General features: G+C 39.5%; 1 protein-coding gene across 2 annotated transcripts in view; it reads left to right on the plus strand.

Moving 5' to 3' along the window:
- TPST1 (tyrosylprotein sulfotransferase 1) overlaps window positions 1-22,178 on the plus strand; it is a 117,607-nt gene that overhangs the window by 6,370 nt on the left and 89,059 nt on the right. For both annotated transcript variants that reach the window (XM_008585020.1, XM_008585019.1), the window contains exon 2: window positions 7,333-8,278. In XM_008585020.1, the coding sequence (XP_008583242.1) occupies window positions 7,434-8,278 (845 nt within the window). In that variant the 5' untranslated portion in view covers window positions 7,333-7,433. The remainder of the gene's footprint in view (window positions 1-7,332; window positions 8,279-22,178) is intronic.

A 22,178-nucleotide genomic window follows, 5' to 3' on the forward strand; every position in this document is an offset into this window, starting at 1 on the left:
CGTTTGGTTTGTATCTAGGTTTTGGTGATTATGACTAAAGCTGCTATAGACATTCATGGGCAGGTTTTGTGTGAATATAGGTTTCATTTCATGAGGATAAATGCTCAGGAATGTGATTGTTGGGTTGTATGGTAAGTGTATGTTTACATTTGTTAGAATCTATCAAACTCTTTCAGAGTAGATGTATCATTGCATATTCCCAGCAGCAATGTGTAAGAGTTCTAGTTGGTCCTTATCCTCGTTAGCACTTGGTACTGTCAGTATTTTTTATTTTAGCCATTCTAATAAGTGTTTGGTCATTTTTTTTTTTTTTTTTTGTCTTTTGTCTTTTTTCCGTGTCCGGCAACAGATTGCAACCCTCAGTGTTGCCCCCGTACCGGACCGGGGACCGGCAACGCGATTGCAAACCTCGGTGTTGCTCCCGTGCCTCGCTCAGCCAGTGAGCGGGAACCGGTCTGTATGTGGGATCCGAACCCTCGGGCGGGAGCGCCACCGCGCTTCCCAAGCGGCGCACTATCCAGTGCGCCACCGGGCCGGCCCCCTGGTCATTTTTTTTTTAAATGGTATTGTTGAGATGTAATCCACATATTATAAAATTCCCCACAATCTGGGTTTAGAACATTTTCATCATCCTAAAAGGAAACTCCATACTTATTAGTAGTCATTTCTCATCATTCTCCTTCTCCCCGCCCCAGGCAACTACTAATTTTTCTGCCTACAGACTTCCCTATTCTGGACATTTCATATAAATGGAATCATACAGTATGTGGTGTTTTGTGAGTGGCTTCTATCACTTAGCATAATATTTTCAAGGTTCATCCATATTGTAGCATGTATTTTTTCCTTTTTATGGCTGAATAACACTACATCATATGGATATACCATGTTTTGTTTGGTAGATGTTTTGGTTATTTTCATTGTTTGGTAGAATGAATAACAATGCTATGAACATATATGTACAAGTTTTTGTGTGTTTTGTGTGGACACATGTTTCAATTCCCTTCAGTAAAATTGCTTGGTCACATGGTAACTCTGTGTTTAACCTTTTGAGGAACTGCCAAACTATTTTCTTTTTATTTATTTATTTATTTATAACATTTTTATCGAATCATAATTGATTATACATATTTTTGGGGTTCATCGTTGACATATGTTGATCAAATCAATATTACTAGCATATATATTGTTACAAATCATACTTATTCTTTATGCCCCTTGTCCAGTCTCTCCCTACCCCCTCTCCCTCCCCCCTCCCGCCTCTGATAACTCTAGATTTCTTCTCTCCTTCTGAAAGTGCGATGGTTACTTTGTTGATTTGTTGCCTAGATGATCTGTCCAATGCTGAGAGGTGTGTTCAGCTCCCCCAGTACTATCATAGAGTAGATGATGTTTCTGTCACTCTGGAATGGGCTTTGTGGGGAGAGACATACTCTTCTTTTCTTTGGTTTCTGCTGGTGACTCTCATTGTGTCAGTGCACTCCAGTGGCTGGTGGACCATCTGTGTGGTGGTTGTGGCATCTAGCCACTTTCACGGCATCAGTGGTTATTGTGGTGGCTGTGGTGGGCCACCTACATGGAGGTGATGTTGTTGGCATGCTCCTTACCTTGTTGGTGGTGGCGATGGCAGTGAGCCTGGTTGTGGGAGAGGGTCCGGTCCCCAGCTCTGCCTCAGGGCCCCAGGCAGGCCCTGTGGCACTGGTGGTTTGCCTGATTGTGGGAGGAGGGTGCAGTCCCCAGCTCTGTGCCTCAGGACCCTGGGTGGACCCTGTGGTCTGTGACGCTGGTGGTGTGCCTGGTTGTGGGAGGAGAGTCTGGTTCCTGGCTCCATACCTCAGGGTCCCAGGTGGGCCCTGTGGTGCTGGAGGTGTGCCTGGTTGTGGGAGGAGGGTCTGGTCCCCAGATCCATGCCTCGGGACCCCGGGCGGGCCCCGTGGTGCTGGTGGTGTGTCTGGTTGTCCCCCTTTTCTGGCTTGGTGGCCCAGGGGACTTCCAGTCCTTTTACGTGTTATAGGTGATTTTTGGTGAAATGAGACCTTTACTAGTTAATATCAAACTTTGTCCTTGGTTGTGGGTACTCTGTTCTTTCAGTTCTGTGTTGGATTATTTGCTGTTCCCACCACTTAAACTCTACCCTGGAACTAATTTGTTGTCCTTTGCTTACTTCTAAAGTGGGGGAACTTCCTGTGGGGACCAGTACTTGAGCTCTGTGGTTGAGCTAAGTTGCTGCTTTGCTATAGATTCCCTGTGGAAGCGTTTTTGTGCAGCTCGGGTTTTAATGGTTGACTTTATAGGACTTCTGGGTTTAGTGAAATCCAATGCACCTGGGTTGTGTAGAAACACTGGACTGGGCCCGAGTTTGTGCAGAAACTCTGGTCTGGGCCTGAGTCTTTTCATCAAACTGCACCCCATGCAATTCTGTATACCTGACCAGTCTCCTCTGAGTGGTCCTACACCGATTGGGGGGTAGATCAGCTGTACTTGCTGTGTCCTAGTGTTCTCCCAGTGGGCCCATCTCCCCCCACCTGTGCTGCAAACACTTCCCATGGGACGGGCTGTATGTCAGTCCCTTGCAATGACTCACTGACCTCTGAGTGGCTCCTTTTTTTCAGTTGTTGTGGCTCCTCAGTCCTATGTGGGTCCGTGGAACCATATTAGTGGTCTTGCTGGCCTGGGGGCCACCAAGGTCCTCTTCTCCCCTGCCACCTCCATGCAACTTCATCCGAAGGGCACAGTTGCAGCTTTTGCCAGGTCCTGCTCCATGTGCTTACCAGCTCCAGCCTTGAAGCAGCTGGGGCTCAAAATGGTTGGAGAGGTTTTTCTTTTTCTCATCGTGGCTTCTCTGACCTTCATACACTCTGTAGGTCTCTCCTCCTCTTTCCCTGAGCTCTAGTGGCCCCACTGTGGCTGCTGTTGTTTTTTAATAGTTGTAAATTGGTTGATTTGTGGGAGAGAGTGATGCTGGGGACCGTCTATTCCGCCATCTTGACTGGAAGTGGCCAAACTATTTTCTAAAGTGGCTGCACCATTTCCCAATCCCACCAGTAGTGTATGAGGGTTTTTACTTCTCCACATCTTCACCAGCACTCATTATTCTTTGTTTTTGATTGTGACCATCTAGTGGGTGTCAAGTGGTATCTCACTATGGTTTTGATTTGCATTTTCCAAAATATTAGTGATGTTGAGCATCTTTTATGTGCTTATTGATGATTTACACATCTTCTTTGGAGAAATGTGTATTTGTATCCCTTGTCCTTTTTTTTTTTTCATAGCTAGCCAGTATGAGATCCAAACCCTTGACCTTGGTGTGATGATGCCGCTCTCTAAACAACTGAGCCCCATTTTGTAATTGGGTTGTTTGTAAATTGTAACAATTCTTTATTGTATATTCTAGATACAAGTTTCCTTATCAGACATATGACTTGCAAATATTTTCTCCTTTTGTTTGGTCTGTCTTTCATTTTCTTTGTTTTATCCTTCGAAGCAGAAAAATTTTTAACTTTGTTTTGGCTGCTGGCCATGAAATTTTTAATTTTGATGAAGTCCAGTTTATCTGTTTTTTTTTGTTGTTGCTTGTTTTATTGGTGTTTTATCTAAGAAATTATTGCCTAACCCAAGGCTGTAATGATTCACACCTCTGTTTTCTTCTAAGAGTTTTATGGTTTTAGCTCTTACATTTAGGTCTGTGATTTAATTTGAATTGATTTTTGTGAATGGTGTGAGGTAGGCATCCAACGTTATTCTTTTGTATCTGGATATTCAGTTGTCTCAGCACCATTTGTTGAAGAGATCGCTCTTTCCTCATTGAATTGTCTTGACAATCTTGTCAAAAATCAATTTATGTCTCTTTTTATGCCAGTACTACATTGTCTTATTACTGTAGCTTTGTAGTTTTAAAATTGGGAAGTGGGAGTCCTCCAACTTTATTCTCTTTCAAGATTGTTTTGGCTAGATGAGATTTTATAAACCTAAATTGAATCAAGTAGCTCCGGATTTGATATCCTTAAATCAGTGACAACATCATCACTCTATCAGAAAATTTCAGGGGGCCGGCCCGTGGCTCAATCGGGAGAGTGCGGTGCTGATAACACCAAGGCCACGAGTTCGGATCCCATATAGGGATGGCCGGTTTGCTCACTGGGTGAGCATGGTGCTGACAACACCAAGTCAAGGGTTAAGATCCCCTTACCGGTCATCTTTTTTTTTTAAAAAAAAAAATTTCAGATCCCTCACTTGATCCGTAAAATTTATGATCTGACCCCTGCCCAGTTTCATCTCACCCACTTTCCCTCTTGCTCACTACCTGGCAGCTATATGAGCTTACTTTCTGCTTCTTGAATGCTTTAAAATGCCTTCCCATTACAGGGCTTTTGCATATTCATTTGCTTTTGCTTGGAATATGCTTCCCTTCACCCTACGTAACTCCTACTGGTTTTTCAGATCTTAGCCTAAATGCTGTTTTTAAAGAAAGACTGTCTCTATTATTTTTAAAATATTGATTTATCTTTCCCCAGTTAGAAAAGTAACACGTGTTCATCATAGTAATTTGACAAATAAAGAAAGGTATATACAAGGAAACCAGAGGACAAGCATTTAATGTTGTAGAGATACCTAATGCCAGCTTGTTATTTGGTCCTTTGGTCCTTGTTTTGTTTTTCTGTTTGGAAGCCTATAGAGTTATTTCCTTCATACTTAAAATTGACAGGATGTGTCTAGTTCAAGTCTATTGTCATTTGTTTTGCTTGAAATGGAGACTAGTGTCTTTTTCCAGTTCGGTAAAGTTTTCTTTTTTTGTACTTGTGATACAATTTTAGTTTCTTCAACCAAAATGTTATTATTTTAGGGTTGAATCTAAATCTCTTTTTTCTGTACTACTCTTTTCTTGCCATTGTTTTCTTCCTACTCATCCTCTCTTAAATTGAATACTGGGATAACCTCTTAAGTGTTACTTAAGATAACATCTTGAGTCTGTACTCTGTAATGCACAGTGCTATATTGCTACCAGTTATCCTAAGTAATGCTTTTTTTCCTTGCAGTCTTTTCTTATTAAACTGGTATTTTAATCTCAACTGATTCTCACTTTGTGATTCTTTGTTGAAGCTTTGTACAGTGCCCAGCACAATAATATGTGCTCAAACACACGCAGAATGAGTGACTGAAGGATTGAGTACATGATTAAACAAAAATCAGATCTTGGTTGGTGTATGCTACTGAGACTGTCAAAATATTTTTCCCTCCATACCAACCTGCTGCCAAAAGGAAAAAGAAAAAAAATATTTTATATATATATACTTTTTTCTTTCAAGTAATGTATTCTTTTTTAAAAAACAGCCATATTGAGATAAAATTTATGTACTATGCAACTCACCCATTGTAAGGGTACCATTCAATGATTTTTAGTAGGTTTTATAGAGCTGTGCAACTATGACAACAGTTCAGTTATAGAACATTTTAGTCACTGCAAAAGGTTCCTTTAAAAAAGTTTTTTTAAAAAGTTTGCAGTTAAATCCCTGTTTCTCTGTCCTGCTTTACGTCTCTAAAGATTTGCCTTAAGTGGATGTTTTCATACAAAAAATATATGCCGATGTTGTTGCTTATATGTATGTGCGTGTATGTGTATGTATGTGTACACACACTTTAATTATTGGTTTCATCTTTAAGCATGGCTTTCTGGGGGTTGCCTCCCTGTCTGCAAAGTTTAGTGATCAGTAGTCAGCCAGTGCTTGGACAGTGGTTTCATGCAAACTTCTTGAGCCAGTAAAGCTTTTGTCCTCTGCCAGTAGATGTGTGTGTGGGTAGGGAAGCACGGTGAAAGTTCAAGCTGTTTTCCGATCTGCTGTGGCTGTTACTTTCCACTCAGTCCTTTCATGTTTCCTCTGTGCTTGCATGCAGCTTCAGGGTTGGCCACAAACTTGCCCAACCATGACTACAACCTCAGCCTACTAGAGCTGTCCACTCTCCAGCACACCTCCTGGCTGGTACATCACTTACACTGCCAGTGCAGCTCAACGGGTGTGTTATTCACCACTCCAGATCCAGCAAACTCCCTTCCACCCCAGCATCAAGGCTGCCAGTCCTCATGGTTTGCCTTGCCCTACCCTACCCTGCAGCACCTCTGTCCCTACTGAGTGGGTGGATGGACAGGTGGCAGTAGCCTTACACAGACTTTCACTGTTCATACCCAATTTTGCACAGTTTTTCAAGCATAAATTCTTCTCAGGTTGTCATGTTCCTTCAGTCAATTTCCAGAGCACTGAAAAGGTTGTTGTGTCAATTTCATCCAGCTCTCTATTGGTTTTTGGGGAGAGGAATTGCCTACCTTTTCAGTAGGCCATAGCTGGAAGTCCTGCCTCTCAGAATGTGTTCTTTTTCTAGTGTAGTTAGTAAGTTCCCCAGGAATACTTATTGTGTTAGTCAGCGTTCTTCAGAAAAACAGAACCAATAGTATATACATTTTATACATGTATGTGTGTATATACATACACATATATGAGGCCCTCCTGTATTATGGAAGGTAATCTGCTTTACTCAAAATCATGTTGATTTAAATGTTAATGACATCTAAAAAATACTTTCACAGAAGTATTTAGACTGGTGCTTGAGCAAACAACTGGGCACCCTACCTTAGCCAAGTTGACACATAAAATTAACCATCACACTTATCTTCTGAGGATTCAGGGTAAATTTTTTTACTCTAAGTGTAGTCTGGTTGCCGTCTGCTTCCCAGTGTGTGCCCTTATACTAGCTAAACTAGCAGTTCTGTTTCACATACGTGCCCCTGTGTTTACATATCCATATCTTTGATCATATTGTATCTGCAGCTTTGAATGCTCTGTGTATCAAAATCTTATCTGTCATTCCAAGGGCTAAGTTACAGACACATATACGTACACAGTTTTCTTTGCACCCTATACACCAGCTCTCCTGAACTACTTCCTGTTACTGAATTACGCTGTGTTTTGTCATGCCATCATACTTTTGCACACAAGTTCCTATGGCTTACAATACCCCTACAGCTTACTCCGGTAGATTTACGTACTCTTTTTCATTGCATTCCTATTGTCCCTTTGCATAATTCTGCTGAGGCACTGATTGCATTTTATCGTCATTGTTTTTAATTCTGTGCCAGATATGTAGCTTCAGAATTTTACATTAAGAAAAGCTGTTTCTGATTGCAAACGTTAATTTATTTTTGCTAGCATTAGTGTATTCCTTGTTCTAAGAATATCAAAGCATCTAAGACTGCTTCACCTTCTTTCTAGCTAAAATGCAATGGTAATAACTGGTAAGCAATCTTAATGTGATGATAAAATAACCTTTTCCTTTTTCTACTAGGTGTTGATCATCTCTCTGAAGTAGAATCTCCATGGCCTGAATGTTTTTTGAAAATAATTTTGAGCAAAATATCTGTTTAATAACAAGAGAACCACATCAAGATGGTTGGAAAACTGAAGCAGAACTTACTATTGGCATGTCTGGTGATTAGTTCTGTGACTGTGTTTTACTTGGGCCAGCATGCCATGGAATGCCATCACCGAATAGAGGAACGTAGCCAGCCAGTCAAATTGGAGAACACAAAGACCACTGTGCGCACTGGCCTGGACATCAAAGCCAACAAAACCTTTGCCTATCACAAGGATATGCCTTTAATATTTATTGGAGGTGTGCCTAGGAGTGGAACCACACTCATGAGGGCCATGTTAGATGCACACCCTGACATTCGCTGTGGAGAGGAAACCAGGGTGATTCCCCGAATCCTGGCCCTGAAGCAGATGTGGTCACGGTCAAGTAAAGAGAAGATCCGCTTGGATGAGGCTGGTGTCACTGATGAAGTGCTGGATTCTGCCATGCAAGCCTTCTTACTAGAAATCATCGTTAAGCATGGGGAGCCAGCCCCTTATTTATGTAATAAAGATCCTTTTGCCCTGAAATCCTTAACTTACCTTGCTAGGTTATTCCCCAATGCCAAATTTCTCCTGATGGTCCGAGATGGCCGGGCATCAGTACATTCAATGATTTCTCGAAAAGTTACTATAGCTGGGTTTGACCTGAACAGCTACAGGGACTGTTTGACCAAGTGGAATCGTGCCATAGAGACCATGTACAACCAGTGTGTGGAGGTTGGTTATAAAAAATGCATGTTGGTTCACTATGAACAACTCGTCTTACATCCCGAGCGGTGGATGAGAACTCTCTTAAAGTTCCTCCACATTCCATGGAACCACTCAGTATTGCACCATGAAGAGATGATTGGGAAAGCTGGGGGAGTGTCTCTGTCAAAGTGAGTAGAAGTTATGTTTTTTATCTGACCCTATATTCAGTTAATAAAGATATGTGTTTGTATATATATGTACGTATATATTTGAGTGTGCTGCATAATGATGTTTCAGTCAATGATGGACCACATAGATGATGGTGGTCCCATAAGATTATAATGGAGGTGAAAAATTCTTATCACTTAGCGATGTCATTGTAGTCATTGTAGCATTTTACCACAGCTCAGTACTCATATAGTACTATACCATATAGCCTAGGTGTGTAGTGAGCTATACCATCTAGGTTTGTGTAAGTGCCCTCTATGATGTTCACACAAGGACTAAATCGCCTAATGACACATTTCTCAGAATGTATCTCTGTCATTAAGAGGTGCATGACTCTCTGTATATGTTTTTAATATTTTATGTATATACACAGATACACATATACATATATAAACCTCAGACCTTTTCTGGAACAGATATAGCTTCATTGATGAATTTTTTTGTTAATTCTTTACCAGTTCATTATACCCTTTCATTTATTTAATTTGTTTGTTCACTTATGTATTGTGGTCCTTTTTATTTGTTTGATGGGTGCAACCCCAATCTTATAGGTAACGAAAGGTCTTTTCACTGACTTCAGGCCTTAATGTTCATCATTCAGTTTTGGTGGCTTCTGATTTCTAATTTCTAGTTATTTTTGTTAATAAGGATAGTTGGCTTTTGTGTGGATTAAGGTTAATATCAGGAATTGTATCTACCATGTTGGTGAGCACATAGTGAATTTTAATCATTTTGAAATTTTTAGAGAAAAATAAAGGCATTATCTAAACCAGTTTCTTCATTTTACAGATAAGAAGACCGAGTCACAGAAAGATTAAAACGATTTGCTCAAATTTAGATGGCAAGGCCAGAATTAGAATCTGTGCCTTGATCCCAAAGGACCAATGCCTTTTTCCATGGCGTTTTGCTACATGTAGTGCTTCCTTTGACATCTGATGGATACATCTGTTTTTTACAAAAGGCTAGACCATCTCCAGAATTTGGAAGCTTAATCCATACAAGAAGTTCCTTAGATTTAAACATTTCTAAAAACAATGATTTTAGTATTTTGTCAAATCTTAGCATTTTGTTTTCTTTCTAAAGTGATGACTAGGGTGCCCTGACTTGATCTGATAACCTGACTTGATGACTTATATACCTGGAACGAGGATGTAAAAATGGAAACTACTGTTAATTCAGGTAGTGTCTCCTCATGAAGAAAAGTTGCTTGTGGCTAAATTTTATTTTATTTTTGAGTTTTTCCATTAATCAAAGATATAATATATGCCCCCTATAAAAAAGAAAAAGCAGTGTACTTCTCTTGTGTACTCTGCTTGCTTTCACCAAGGACTATCTTCTTGATTGTTTTTCAGTGCATGGAACTTGTATAGTAAATATTGATTCCTTATGTAGATAATCTCAAAGGAACATCTGCCTGCCTATACCTAACTTCTGGTTACTGATTATTTATAAATTATTAGGTATCATCACTACAGTGGCTCTAGGTTATTTTCATTGATTCAAAGAAAATTACACCTCTAGCTACTGTTGTTGCAGTTTATTGTTCTTTCCAGATAATAGACTATAATGAATTTTTAATCACCTGTGTTCCTAGGTAAGTATTTAACTCTTTGGGCTTGTATGTTGGCCCAGAGACTCTGATGCTAGTTCCATCTATTAATATAAAAAAACCTATTATACTTCCAGCCTCTCCAAGTAGGAATTAAGGAGATATGCTTAAATTTTGGTGCCAGTCAGGAATAGACCATTTTTTATATATACTTACTATGTTTAATGTAAACATATAGTCTGAGGAAATTCATAAAAATTTTAAATTAATGAATTTTAGAAGGGAAAGAGACCTTACATAGCATTTTTTTTTTTTTTTTTTTTTTTTTTTTTTTTTTTTTTTGTGACTGGTAAGGGGATCGCAACCCTTGGCTTGGTGTCGTCCGCACTGCGCTCAGCCAGTGAGTGCACTGGCCATCCCTATGTAGGATCCGAACCTACGGCCTCAGCGTTCCCAGCGCCGCTGTGCTCCCAGCGCTGCACTCTCCCGAGGTAGCCACAGGTTCGGCCCTACTTAGCATTTTAGTATGTGGATTGGAAGCCTGGTAAGGCTCTGTGCTTTGTCAAGAATATGGCAAAGGAAAAAAAAGAAAGAACTTCATATGGCAGAACCATGACTAGAACCTTCCAACATTTAATACAAAATTCTTGCTAGTATATCAATTTTTAAAAACTGAGGTTTAGGGCCGGCCCAGTGGCGCACTCGGTAGAGTGTGTATAATTTCGTATAATGTATGCTATACGAAGTTATTACTGTCCACTCACTGGTTGAGTGTGGTGCGGGCGTGACACTGAGGGTTGAGATCCCGTTGCCAGTCGCGCCCGTACCACGACACCGAGGGTTGTGATCCCGTTACCAGTCACGAAAAAAAAAAAAAGACAAAGAAAAAAAATTGAGGTTTAAAGTACATGTATGGTAAATGTGCAAATACTCCATATATAGTTTGGTGAATTTTTACATCTGCATACACTTATGTAATCACCATCCACATAAGATATAGAAAATTTCCAGCATCTAGGTGGCTCCTTTACGTTCTTTCTCAGTCAATATCCTCCTCAACCCAAAAGTAGCCACTATTCCAACCTCTGTCACCATATATCAGTCTTACTTGTTCTTGAATTCATATAAATGCAGTCATGCATATTTATTCTTTTGTGCCTGGCTTCAACATTATATTTGAAACTCATCCATTTTATTGTAAATAGCAATAGTTTATTTGTTATTACTATGTAATATTCCAATTTATAAATATATCACAGTTTCTCCATTCTTCCATTGATAGATATTTGGGTTCTTTCCAGTTTTGGGCTATTATAGATAAAGTTGCTAAGAACATTCCAGTACATTACTTTTGGTAGACATAGGCATTTATTTCTTTGGGGTAAATACCAATGAGTAAGATTGCTGGCTCATAAGATATACATATATGTACACACACACACACACACACACACACCACACACACACACACACACACACACCACACACATAAAAGCTTTAACAGATATTTCCTGACAGTTTTCTATACTGTCTGTACCGTTCCTATGTGGCTGTGTCCTAGTTGCCTCATGTCTTTGTCAACAGTTGGTATTGTCAGTCCTTTCAATTTTAGTCTTTCTGGTAGGGTTCAAGTGTTTTTTTAAAACTTGATAACAAAATAATAACATTTAACCCCTTTTTGAAACAAAGTCTTACCCAGAATTCCAATATATAACAAATAAGAGCAGAGCTGCTTTGGTTGAGGCACGTCTAAACTTGACCATACCTCCTCTTCTAAGACTGAGTCTCTGCTCTCAAAAACTGCTAATTGGGGATATGGCAGAAGCATACAAAATTATTCAATTAGTACCAAGTTGTAGGTATTCCATGTTTATTGCAATAAGGAATTTATATACAGAGTCAATCATGCCATGTCCTTTTCCCTTCGTATAAACATTTTTATTCTGGGAAAATTATTAACAATAAGGATTTTAATACTTATTTTAGTATTACTTAGTTTTCCAATACTTAAAATATTTAGGTCTCGAAGGTTTGAAGATGTCACCAGATGTCCTGGGAACATGTAGACGTTGTTGAACTTAGCGATATCAGGAAGACCTTCACAGTTCTACCTGCTTTGTCTTGTTAACTATGAAAGTAACCTTTACTTTGCTTAGAAATTTCCAGTTATTTTCAGTCAGGGTGGCACCTCTTGATTCCCTGGTGTAGTAGATTGAATTATGTCCCCCCAAAACTCTTTGAAGCTTGAATTGTGTCCCCCAAGTTTTATGTATTGGAAACTCAGCCCCCACTGCGACTGTTAAGAGGGTGGGAAATCCTATTAAGGTAATTGAAAGGTAGAGCCTTGAAGAGGTGATTGGATGCTGTAGTGAATGGATTAAAAATGGTGGTCAGGGGCGTGGTTCTGAGGGCTTTAAAAATAAAAAAGAAGAGGAGAGTCTGTCTTTCTCTCTCTCTGCTCTCTCTGCTTCCACCATCTTGCAATGTGAAATCCTTGGGTCACTGTTGCCACCACCACATAGACTTTGGACTTCCCAGCCTCAGAAACTGTAAGCAATACATTTAATTTTCTTTATAAATTACCCAGTTCCAAGTATTTTGTTATAAGCAACAAAAATGGACTAATACACCTGGTCAGTTCCAGTTACAGAAAAGTAGGAGACTTCTGCTCCTCAAATATTTTAAGTAGGAAATAGAAGTAAGGTTTGAGGCTATTTACATTGCCCTCTTCTTGTGGACTGTGGAATTTTAATTGTCTCCATCAGGGAACTTTTAGAAAGTTCCTAAAGTATGCAGAGTTGTTTCTGCTATTAAATTAATTATAATACTATACAATTACCTGGAACAAATAAAACTCAGGTTTGCTAGGTCAGAAGAGCAAAGCCAGAAAAGCAAAATAATATACGGTAACCTTTAAACAAAGCAAGTACAAGAATTACAAATACAATTCAGCAGAGTTGTTATCTATCTTAGAGCAGAAAAAGTATATAGCAACTAGTAAGGTATGCTATATATATAACAAATAAGTTAGAATGAAAAAGATAATAGCAGTGGTAAGTACAAGAGAACAAATAAGAGCATGGTAACTTACACCCTTCAACTTCTAATAAGTAAATCAGGGAAAAAAACTAGAAATCAGATACAGAGCAAAGAATGATTAAGTAAGTAGGCGGAAATAATGCAAAAAGGTTTTTGGAAATGGAAATATTTTTGAGAAAATAAAAAGAATAGCTAGTAATTTATTAGATCCAGAATATTCAATTTCTTTTTAATGTCCAAAATGGAATTGTTTTGTTAAAGAAAAAATTATTCAGTGATACTTGTTAAAGCACAGTAAGGCAGCCTTTATTCAGGACCATTGTTGTAGAACTACTGCAAGGTGGTCTTGTAGTTGGAGAAAGAGATTGGGTTTAACTCTGAGTACAGCACTGGCAAGTGGGAATTTATAACAAAAGAGCAGGATTGGGGGCGGGAGGGGTGTGTGTGTCAGTGGATGGAAAACTACTAAGAGGAAAGAAACATCAGGAGTAAGGGGGATTCTGGCTAAACCAACATTTTTTTTTAACTTTTTTATTTTTTATTTTTATTTATTTATTTATTTATTTAAAAAATTTTATTTTGTCGATATACAATGTGGTTGATTATTGTGGCCCATTACTGAAACCTCCCTCCCTCCTCCCTCTCCTCCGTCCCACCTGACAATGTCCTTTCTGTTTGCTTGTCCTATCAACTTCAAGGAATTGTAGTTGTTATGTCTTCTTTCCCCCGCCCCCCCCCCCCGGCTGGCTAAACCAACTTAACAGGATTCTTGCTGAAGACAGGCCCCAGTGACAAGACATCACCTGGGGGATGACGTATTGAGGGTGATCAGATATTGGGTGGGAGTTCTTTGCTAAAATGGGATTTTATAAAGAAGTACACAGATGAACCTAGGAAGAAGGTTCAGGAGCCTTACTAAAGTTTGGCCATGCTAAGAATCTTTGTCAGCTTGGAAATTAAAAATTCTTCTGAAATCTTACAGAATTAACAGAGAAAGATAACTAAATATCCACTTGAAAAATTTCTGAAGCTTAAGGTAGTAAGAATATTATGAGCAAGTTAAGAGAATAAAAGACTAAATTCATGGAAATTATGAGTACTTTAATAGCATAGAAAATTAATAGCAGGCATATTAGGATCACCTGAGCTCTACTAGTTTAGATTGAACTATCATATAAGAATTTTATAAAGGTTACATATATAAATAGTTTTTTGGTGGCTGGCTAGTACGGGGATCCAAACTCTTGACCTTGGTCTTATAACACCGTGCTCTAACCAATTGAGTTAACTAGCCAGCCCATATATATTTTTTTGTTGTGAAGTTATCAGAGAACAAGTCTGCTTACTTGTGATTGCTTATCCTTTGTGAAGGCAATAGACCGGTCTTTATAAATCAAGTTGTTTACTGCCTAAGAAGAATGCTTTTGGATTTGTGGATTCTTTTACACGTCAAATTGAAGAGATAAATGGCTGAGACCCCTTAGCTTGAGAAGAGGAATTGAATTAACAAGAGATACAATTGACAGCAAAATGGTTGTAGAAGGAAAACAGAGAGCTGAGGAAACATAGTACAGATGGCCCTCCATATCCATCGGTTTTGCATCCATGGGTTTAACCAACTTTTAACCAACTAAGGATGGAAAATATTAGAAAAACATTGGTGGCTGTACTGAACATGTATGGACTTTTTTTCTTGTCCTTTTTCCCTAAACAATACAGAATAACAACTATATTTACATAGCATTTACATTTATTGGGTATTATGAGAAATCTAGAGATGATTTAAAAAGCATATGGGAGGGTGTGATACCAGACAACAGGTTTTAGGTCCTTGGTCAAACTGTGTAAAGAGAACCTTTCATGGGACCGAGCCAAGTCCACAACTTGTGAGGACCTGCTCAGTCAAAGAAAAGGAAGGAGGATAGACAGATGGAACATTCAAACAATTGGACTTTATTGTGGAGCGAAAGTACTGCTGATATGTGCGCGTGTGGTATCGAAAATGAGGACTTCCCTGTGGATTCCTAAGGGGAGGGTTTATGTGTTGTTCTGTGATGGGGGTGTTTATCTTAAGGGGAGGAATATTCTGCCATTGGGGAGAATCAAGGATAATTAAGTCCTGATAGATCAATTCGAGGCTACATCAACTTCCTGTCATGCATTCCTGAGTTTGTGAAGTTTCAAGTCATGTGTAGAGGAGTCACTTTCTCTTTAACTTTGTCCTTTTTGGTCTAAGGTCATGGGTGGAAGGTTGTATGGCGGTCGTATGGCGGTTGTCTGCACTTTTGTTCATCCTAGTGTGCAGGTGGGGCAGTTTTTGTAAGCTACAAAGTTCTAGCTGTAGCATGCTGATCGGTAGTCAGCTCATTATGGGTCCATTAACTGCCAGGCAAAGAGATGGCTAGTGCCAATCCATTCTGAATATTTATGAGCAGCCTTCCTGGGGAGTGTCCCTGTTCTGTCCTGCCTCAGCTGTGCACAGATTATAAGCAAACAGTATGCCACTTTATGTCAGGGACTTGAGCATCTGAGGATTTTGGTATCAGAGGTCCTGGAACCAATACCCCATGTACACTGAGGGACGACTGTATTCCAAAGTATGTCAGTGAAGAATGAGAAGAAGCTGAACAAGAACATAATAAAGCAAAATTCTTAGTTTTGTTGGAGAATATGGCAACTGGTAGCAAAATGTAGAAGGTGGATATGAGGTCATTTGTTAATTTGGATTAAGTTTTTCTGCAGATAATAGAGATCTAAAATAACAAAGATTTCAAACAAAATAATGGCTATTATGTAAGAGAAGACAGTCCTGGGCTGGTTTGTCAGCTCTGCCATCATCTAGCGGCTAGACTGCTTCCAGCTGTTGGCTTCATCACCCCATGATCTGAGATAGAGCTCCAGTCATTCCGTCTACTTCTAACCAGCATGATGGGGGTGGGGTGTGCATAAAAGAAGGAACGGTTAGTATTTTTTGAGGATGTTTCCTGGAAGTTTCCAGGTAGTACTTCTTGCTTTCCAGTGGCCATAACTTAGCCTTATGGCTATATATAGCTACAGGCTGAGCATCCCTAATCCAAAAATCCTAAATGTGAAGTGCTCCAAAAATGGAAAACTTTTTGAGCACCGACATTATGCTCAAAGGAAATACTCATTGGAGCATTTTGGATTTCGGATTTTCAGATTTGGGATGTTCAGTTGGTTAAAGTATCTGCAAAATCCGAAAAAATTTGAAACACTTCTGATCTCAAGCATTTCAGATGAGGGAGACTCAACCTACATAAGAAAGGCTGGGAAATGTAGTCTTTATTCCAGGTGACTATGTGCCAACTGAGAGTTCTTTTACTAAGAGGAGTAGTTTGAATATTGGGATAGGCAGTTAGCAATCTCTGCTAATTTGTGAGCACCTACTATGTGTCAGGCCCTGTGTTAGCCCCTGGAGATAAAAGGTATCCGCCCTAAAGAAACATACGATCTAATGGAAGATGCAGGTTCATATACAGTGCAATGCTAAGAACTATAGAAAACCAAGGAAAGGTACCTAACCCAGTCTGAGGTGTTCAGGAAGGCTTTACTGGGCAATGTGGTTCCAAGCTGAGACCTAAAGCAGGGTTTCCTCAACCTTGGTACTATTGACATTTTGGGCCACATAGTTCTTTGTTATGGAAGCCGTCTTGTACATTGTGGGGTATTTAGCAGCATCCCTGGCTTCTATCCATTAGGTGCCAGTGGCATCCCACCCTACTCCAAATTGTGATAACCATAAATGTTTCCAGATATTGCCAAATGTCGCCTGGGGTAAAAATCCCAGGATATTGTATTCCTTGAGTGACCCATGGTTGAAGTGCTATATTGCCTTGATTGTCCAGAATGTCTTGTCTTTTCCTTAGTCAAATGAGCCATCCACGAGATGGTACTCCTGGGAGTGGTCTATGTCTAACTCTGGTCTACACTGTCCAAAGGGAGGAGGTGGATGGAGGACTTCTTGTAGCCTGGCTCCTGGCTCAACCTCAGGGCTCAAAAGGGCCTAAGGAAAAACCAAGCCATAACTGCCTGACCTTTGGGCTCTGCCCTCCCCACCATGTAGTGGAAGTCATCTAAGCTCAGCCCCAGCTGGGCCCAGAACATGGTATTTGCTTCCCACAGGCTAACATAATTAAAAAAATAATAATTTGAACAAAACAAAGTAATCATTAGGAAGTTATAATATAAATAAATGAGCAAAGATGAGAAATAGTGTGGTATTTATGAGGAAATACAGGCAGTTTGGTATTGCTGGAGAGTTTATTTCTAGGCACAAGTAGTGGGAAGTAAGGCTTGAGAGAGTTGATGGGGGCCAGCCTTTGGTAGGCTTTATGTTTTATGCTAAAGATCTTGAATTTTATCCTATAGACCAGTTGCTTTCAGACTTCTCTTATTAGTGGGACATTCTTTTTTCAAATGAAATGAAATCTCATAAGGAACCTTGGTATATACAGTACTTAGAAGTGGAGTGGCTCTATTTGAGGCAATATTTAATTTTGTCTGACTTTTTTTGGGGTGGTTGGCCGGTATGGGGATCCGAACCTTGATGTTATCAGCACAGTACTCTCCCAAGTGTGTTTGGCTTCAACAAGGAAAACTGAAGTGAAACTCACACAATTGCAAAAATTCAATTTTATTTTCAAAAGGAAAAAATTGATTATAATGTCTTCCAACATTTACAAAAATGATAAAAATTTTAGGAGGTTGGGGGCCGGCCTGTGGCTCACTCGGTAGAGTGCAGTGCTGATAACACCAAGGCCACGGGTTCGGATCCCATATAGGGATGGCTGGTTCGCTCACTCGCTGAGCGTGGTGCTGATAACACCAAGTCGAGGGTTAAGATCCCCCTTTTTTTTTTTTTGTCTTTTGTCTTTTTCCGTGTCCGGCAACGGATCGCAACCCTCAGTGTTGCCCCCGTACCCTTCAGTTTTCCTTGTTGAAGCCAAACACACTTGGGAGCTTCAGTTTTCCTTGTTGAAGCCAAACACACTTGGGAGTCTTAACCCTCGACTTGGTGTTGTCAGCACCACGCTCAGCCAGTGAGCGGGAACCGGTCTGTATGTGGGATCCGAACCCTCGGGCGGGAGCACCGTTGCGCTTCCCAAGCGGCGCACCATCCAGTGCGCCACTGGGCCGGCCCTTAAGATCCCCTTACCGGTCATCTTTATAAAAAAAAAAAAAATTTTAGGAGGTTGGGATTATAATGGTTTCTAAAAATACTTAGTTTTAATCGGCATAAGTTAGACCTTTTAGGGCAGGTCTTTGTTTGGGCTGCTGTAACCGCATACCATAAACTGGGTAGCTTATAAATGTAGAAATTGATTTCTCACAGTTCTGGAGTCTGGGAAGTCCAAGATCAGGTGCTGTCAGATTCTGTGTCTGGTGAGGGCCTGCTTCCTAGATGGCACCTTCTTGTGTCCTCACATGGTGGAAAGGGCAAGGGGTCTCTCTCAGGCCACCTTTATAAGGGCACTAAGGACTCCTCTCAAAGGCCATACCTCCTAAAACCATCACATTGGTGGTCAGGTTTTAACATATGAATTTTTCAGGAACACAACTTTCAGATCATAGCACGGTATAAAACTTAGCAGATTCTTTGGATGAAAAAACATTTTTTTAAAGATTTAAAATGTAAGTCTATTTCTGGGTATTTTGCCACTATGAAGCATAGAACAAATGTGATCTGTAAGTAGAATAACTTATAAAATTGATTCACTGCTGTCAAAGAAAAACCAAGCACATCATGAATATTATAGCCAGTGCCTGCCAGATGTTATACATGAATTCAGAGCATTTTGGTCCTTCCCTCTTCTGAATTATATGACTAATGAAGGATGATTTCATTATTTTTGAAAACACCCCTACAATTCCGTCATTGCTCCAAATCATGTTTTCAGACATCAGCCATACATCAGAATCACCTAGAGTTTCTGATTCAGGAGGTCTGGGGTAGGCCCAAGAACTTGCATTTATAACAGGTTCCCAGAAGGTGCTGACGTTCCTGGTCTGGAGACTTCTCTTTGAGAACCACTGCTCAAGATCATACTATGCTTTGTTTTCGTCATATGCAGACTCTGACTTTCTTGTCCCTTACTCTTTGAGCTCTAGCCACACTGAAATAATTGTAGCTACTCAAGTACGCCACTCTGTTTATTATGTTAGTTCCTTTGCATGTGTTGCTCCCTCTGCCTGCCGCACCTTTCTCTCACTTCTTCACTGACCAACTCATAGTTGTATTTCAGCATTCAGTTCAAGTCTCCCTTCCCTAAGGAAGATCCCCCTGAGGCCTCCCTCTGTCCAGGATGTGCTTCTTATGCCTCTATAAGACCACATGGCAGATGGAAAAGGGTTTAGACTTTGAAGCTGGTTAGACTTGTGTTTAAAACCTTTCATTGATGCTAACTGGCTTTGTAACATTGGGTAAACTACTCTCCTTCTCTGTGTCTCCATTTTATTATTCATAAAACAGAGAAGATGGTGATGATGAAAAAGGATGATGATATCATCCAACATCTAATGAACATTTGCTGTGTGCTAGGCATTGTGATAAGCTCTCTAAATGCCATATTTAGTTTTTATATTTACGCTTTCACACTTCTCCGCAGATACCTTAAACATCTCCATGTCCTAAATAAAGGACTGAGGCTCAGAGAGGTTGAGGAGCTTGTCCTCAGTCCAACACTTGGAACATGGTAGAGTCAGGATATGGACCCAGGTCTTTCTGTCTTCAGGACTTGTAGCTGTAACCCTTATGTTATATATACCTTACAGTGCTTATGAAGATTACATAATTGGCGTGGCAGTGGCTAAACACGGTCAGGCCTTAGAGTCAGACAGGTAGAGGTTTAAATCCCAGTGTCCTTTATTAATTGTATGGCCTTGAGTGAGTTACTTGGTTTTGCCCAGTCTTAATGATCTCATCCCTCCTTTAGTGTTCTTATCCTGGAAATGAGGATGGTTACAGTAGTATCCATTAGGGGTGATAATGGCACCTACTTGATAGGGTTATTGTGATGATTAAGTTAGAATGACTGTAAAGGCCTTAGCTAAGTGCCTGGCATGTAGTAAGTGGTTGAAAAGGTCTCTTGTTGTTCTTATTAGGATGATAGTACCCATTGGGATTGATGTTAATAATAGTATCTACTTCATAGAGTTGTTTTGAAGGTTAAATTTAAATTACTGTAACATCTTTAGGGTCGTATCTGGCACAAGTACCCAAAAATGGTAACTTATAAGTAGTATATTTTTATTTTAATTATTAAATGCTTATGCCCTGCTTAAAAAAAGAAAAATGAGTGTGAAATACCTAGGACAGTACCGGGTCCATCATAGGCTTTTGTTAATGTTATCACATGTTTCCCATAAGTTTGTTTAGGTCACAGATAGTCTTAAACTCACAAATATTTGTCTAATTAATGAAGCAAAGTGGGCACCTGATTTGAAGAGCTGGAGTAGGGAAACTGACATGGCAGGTTGGGAATTTTAGCATTACAGTAGCAATTTTTGAAACTACTTGATGGTGGTCTGTGATCTTTCATTGTCATGTTTTTCCTGTTTTTGTTTTTGGTTTAGTTTGCCTGTTAGTGAACTTTATATAAATGGAATCATAGTTTATGTTTTCTTCTTTTTTGTTGTTGTTGCTTAAACATTATCTTTTGAGATTTATTTGTGTTAAGGTGCTATCATCAGTTTGTTTTTATTGCCACGGCATGGTGTAACACAGCTTATTTAATACATTTTTCTACTGATAAACATTTGGGTTGTTTTGACTTAGGGCTATGTACATTTTTGAAGGTGTCTTCTTCAAGAATTTCTCTAAGATGTACACTTCAGAATAGAATTAATTGCTGGATTATGGGGGATGTACATATTCACCTTCATTATGGTTTTAATTTGTAATTCTCTAACAGTGAATTTGAGCATCTTATATTTCTGTTGGCCATTTGTGACTGAAGGGGAGCAAAAAAATGTTTTATCAGCCATCGTAAATTCTAAGTTGGGACACTTCTGTAACAACAACAACAAAAAAACAGAATAAGAGAAAAACATTTTAATCTTTAACACTTGCTCTACCCATCACAGTTTCAAAGTACATATCTCTCTCTCTTAAGGTAGTGGCTTAGATAAGCTCTGCATTTTAACAAAGAACCATAGATCTCAGAAGTGACAGGACAAAGAAGAGAGCAGTTTCAGGCTTTCAACAAGTGGGAAACTCTGGGAAGGTAAATTTATGGGAAGAGTCAAGTCTGCTCTTAGATTTCTGTAGCCTTGTCAGGCTCTGAGGCCATAAGAGCTCAGGGCCATCTCCAGCAAAAACAGAATTTACATGTGTCTAGGTGGGTAAGGTGGGGGTGGGAGTGAAATAAAAAGGTCTTTTGTCTTTGTGAATTACTGTTCTGCCATCAGGCAAGCATAGAGGAAGACAGAGGAAAGGGCAGAGAGGCCTCCCACATCCTGACCTTTAGCACAACAATCCACAGTATTTTAGAGAGGAATATTTTGGTTTCCTTTATGGTTCTTTTCTGTGCAATGCCTGTTCATGACTTTGCCCATTTTTCTGATGGATGGTTTTTCATTTTTTTTGGTAGTGTTTATCTGATATATATGTTGCAAATTGCTTCTCTTAGTAGCTTGTCTTTTAACTTTTTAAAAATATCTTTTAATGAATTTACATTTTTAACTTGTATTTATCAGTCTTTTCCTTTATGGTTTAACCTTTATGTGTCTTATAAAGAAATCCTTTCTTTCCCTAAGGTCATAAAAATAGTCTCCCATATTTTTCTCTAAAAGTTAGAAGAAATTTCCTTTTATGTTAATCAGTCTGGAATTTATTAATCAAACTGGAATTTATTAATCAATATGGAATTTATTTTGTGTGTGTGAAGTGCAGATCCTTTTAAAGATTTTTTTTTTTGTATAGATGACCAGTTTCCCAGAGCCTTGTATGGAAATAGTCTCTTTTCACCTAGTGACATACACTTCCAGATAGATTAAATAACAGGTTTCCACATAAGCATTATTATTTTTTTAATTTCTTTTTCTTTCCTTCCTTCCTTCCTTCCTTCCTTCCTTCCTTCCTTCCTTCCTTCCTTCCCTTTCTTTCCTTCCTTCCCCTTTCCTTTCCTTTCCTTTCCTTTCCTTTCCTTTCCTTTCCTTTCCTTTCCTTTCCTTTCCTTTCCTTTCCTTTCCTTTCCTTTCCTTTCCTTTCCTTTCCTTTCCTTTCCTTTCCTTTCCTTTCCTTTCCTTTCCTT

This window comes from Galeopterus variegatus, unplaced genomic scaffold (assembly GCF_000696425.1).
Source record: "Galeopterus variegatus unplaced genomic scaffold, G_variegatus-3.0.2 Scaffold3423, whole genome shotgun sequence".
In the NCBI taxonomy this organism is placed as follows: Eukaryota; Metazoa; Chordata; class Mammalia; order Dermoptera; family Cynocephalidae; genus Galeopterus; species Galeopterus variegatus.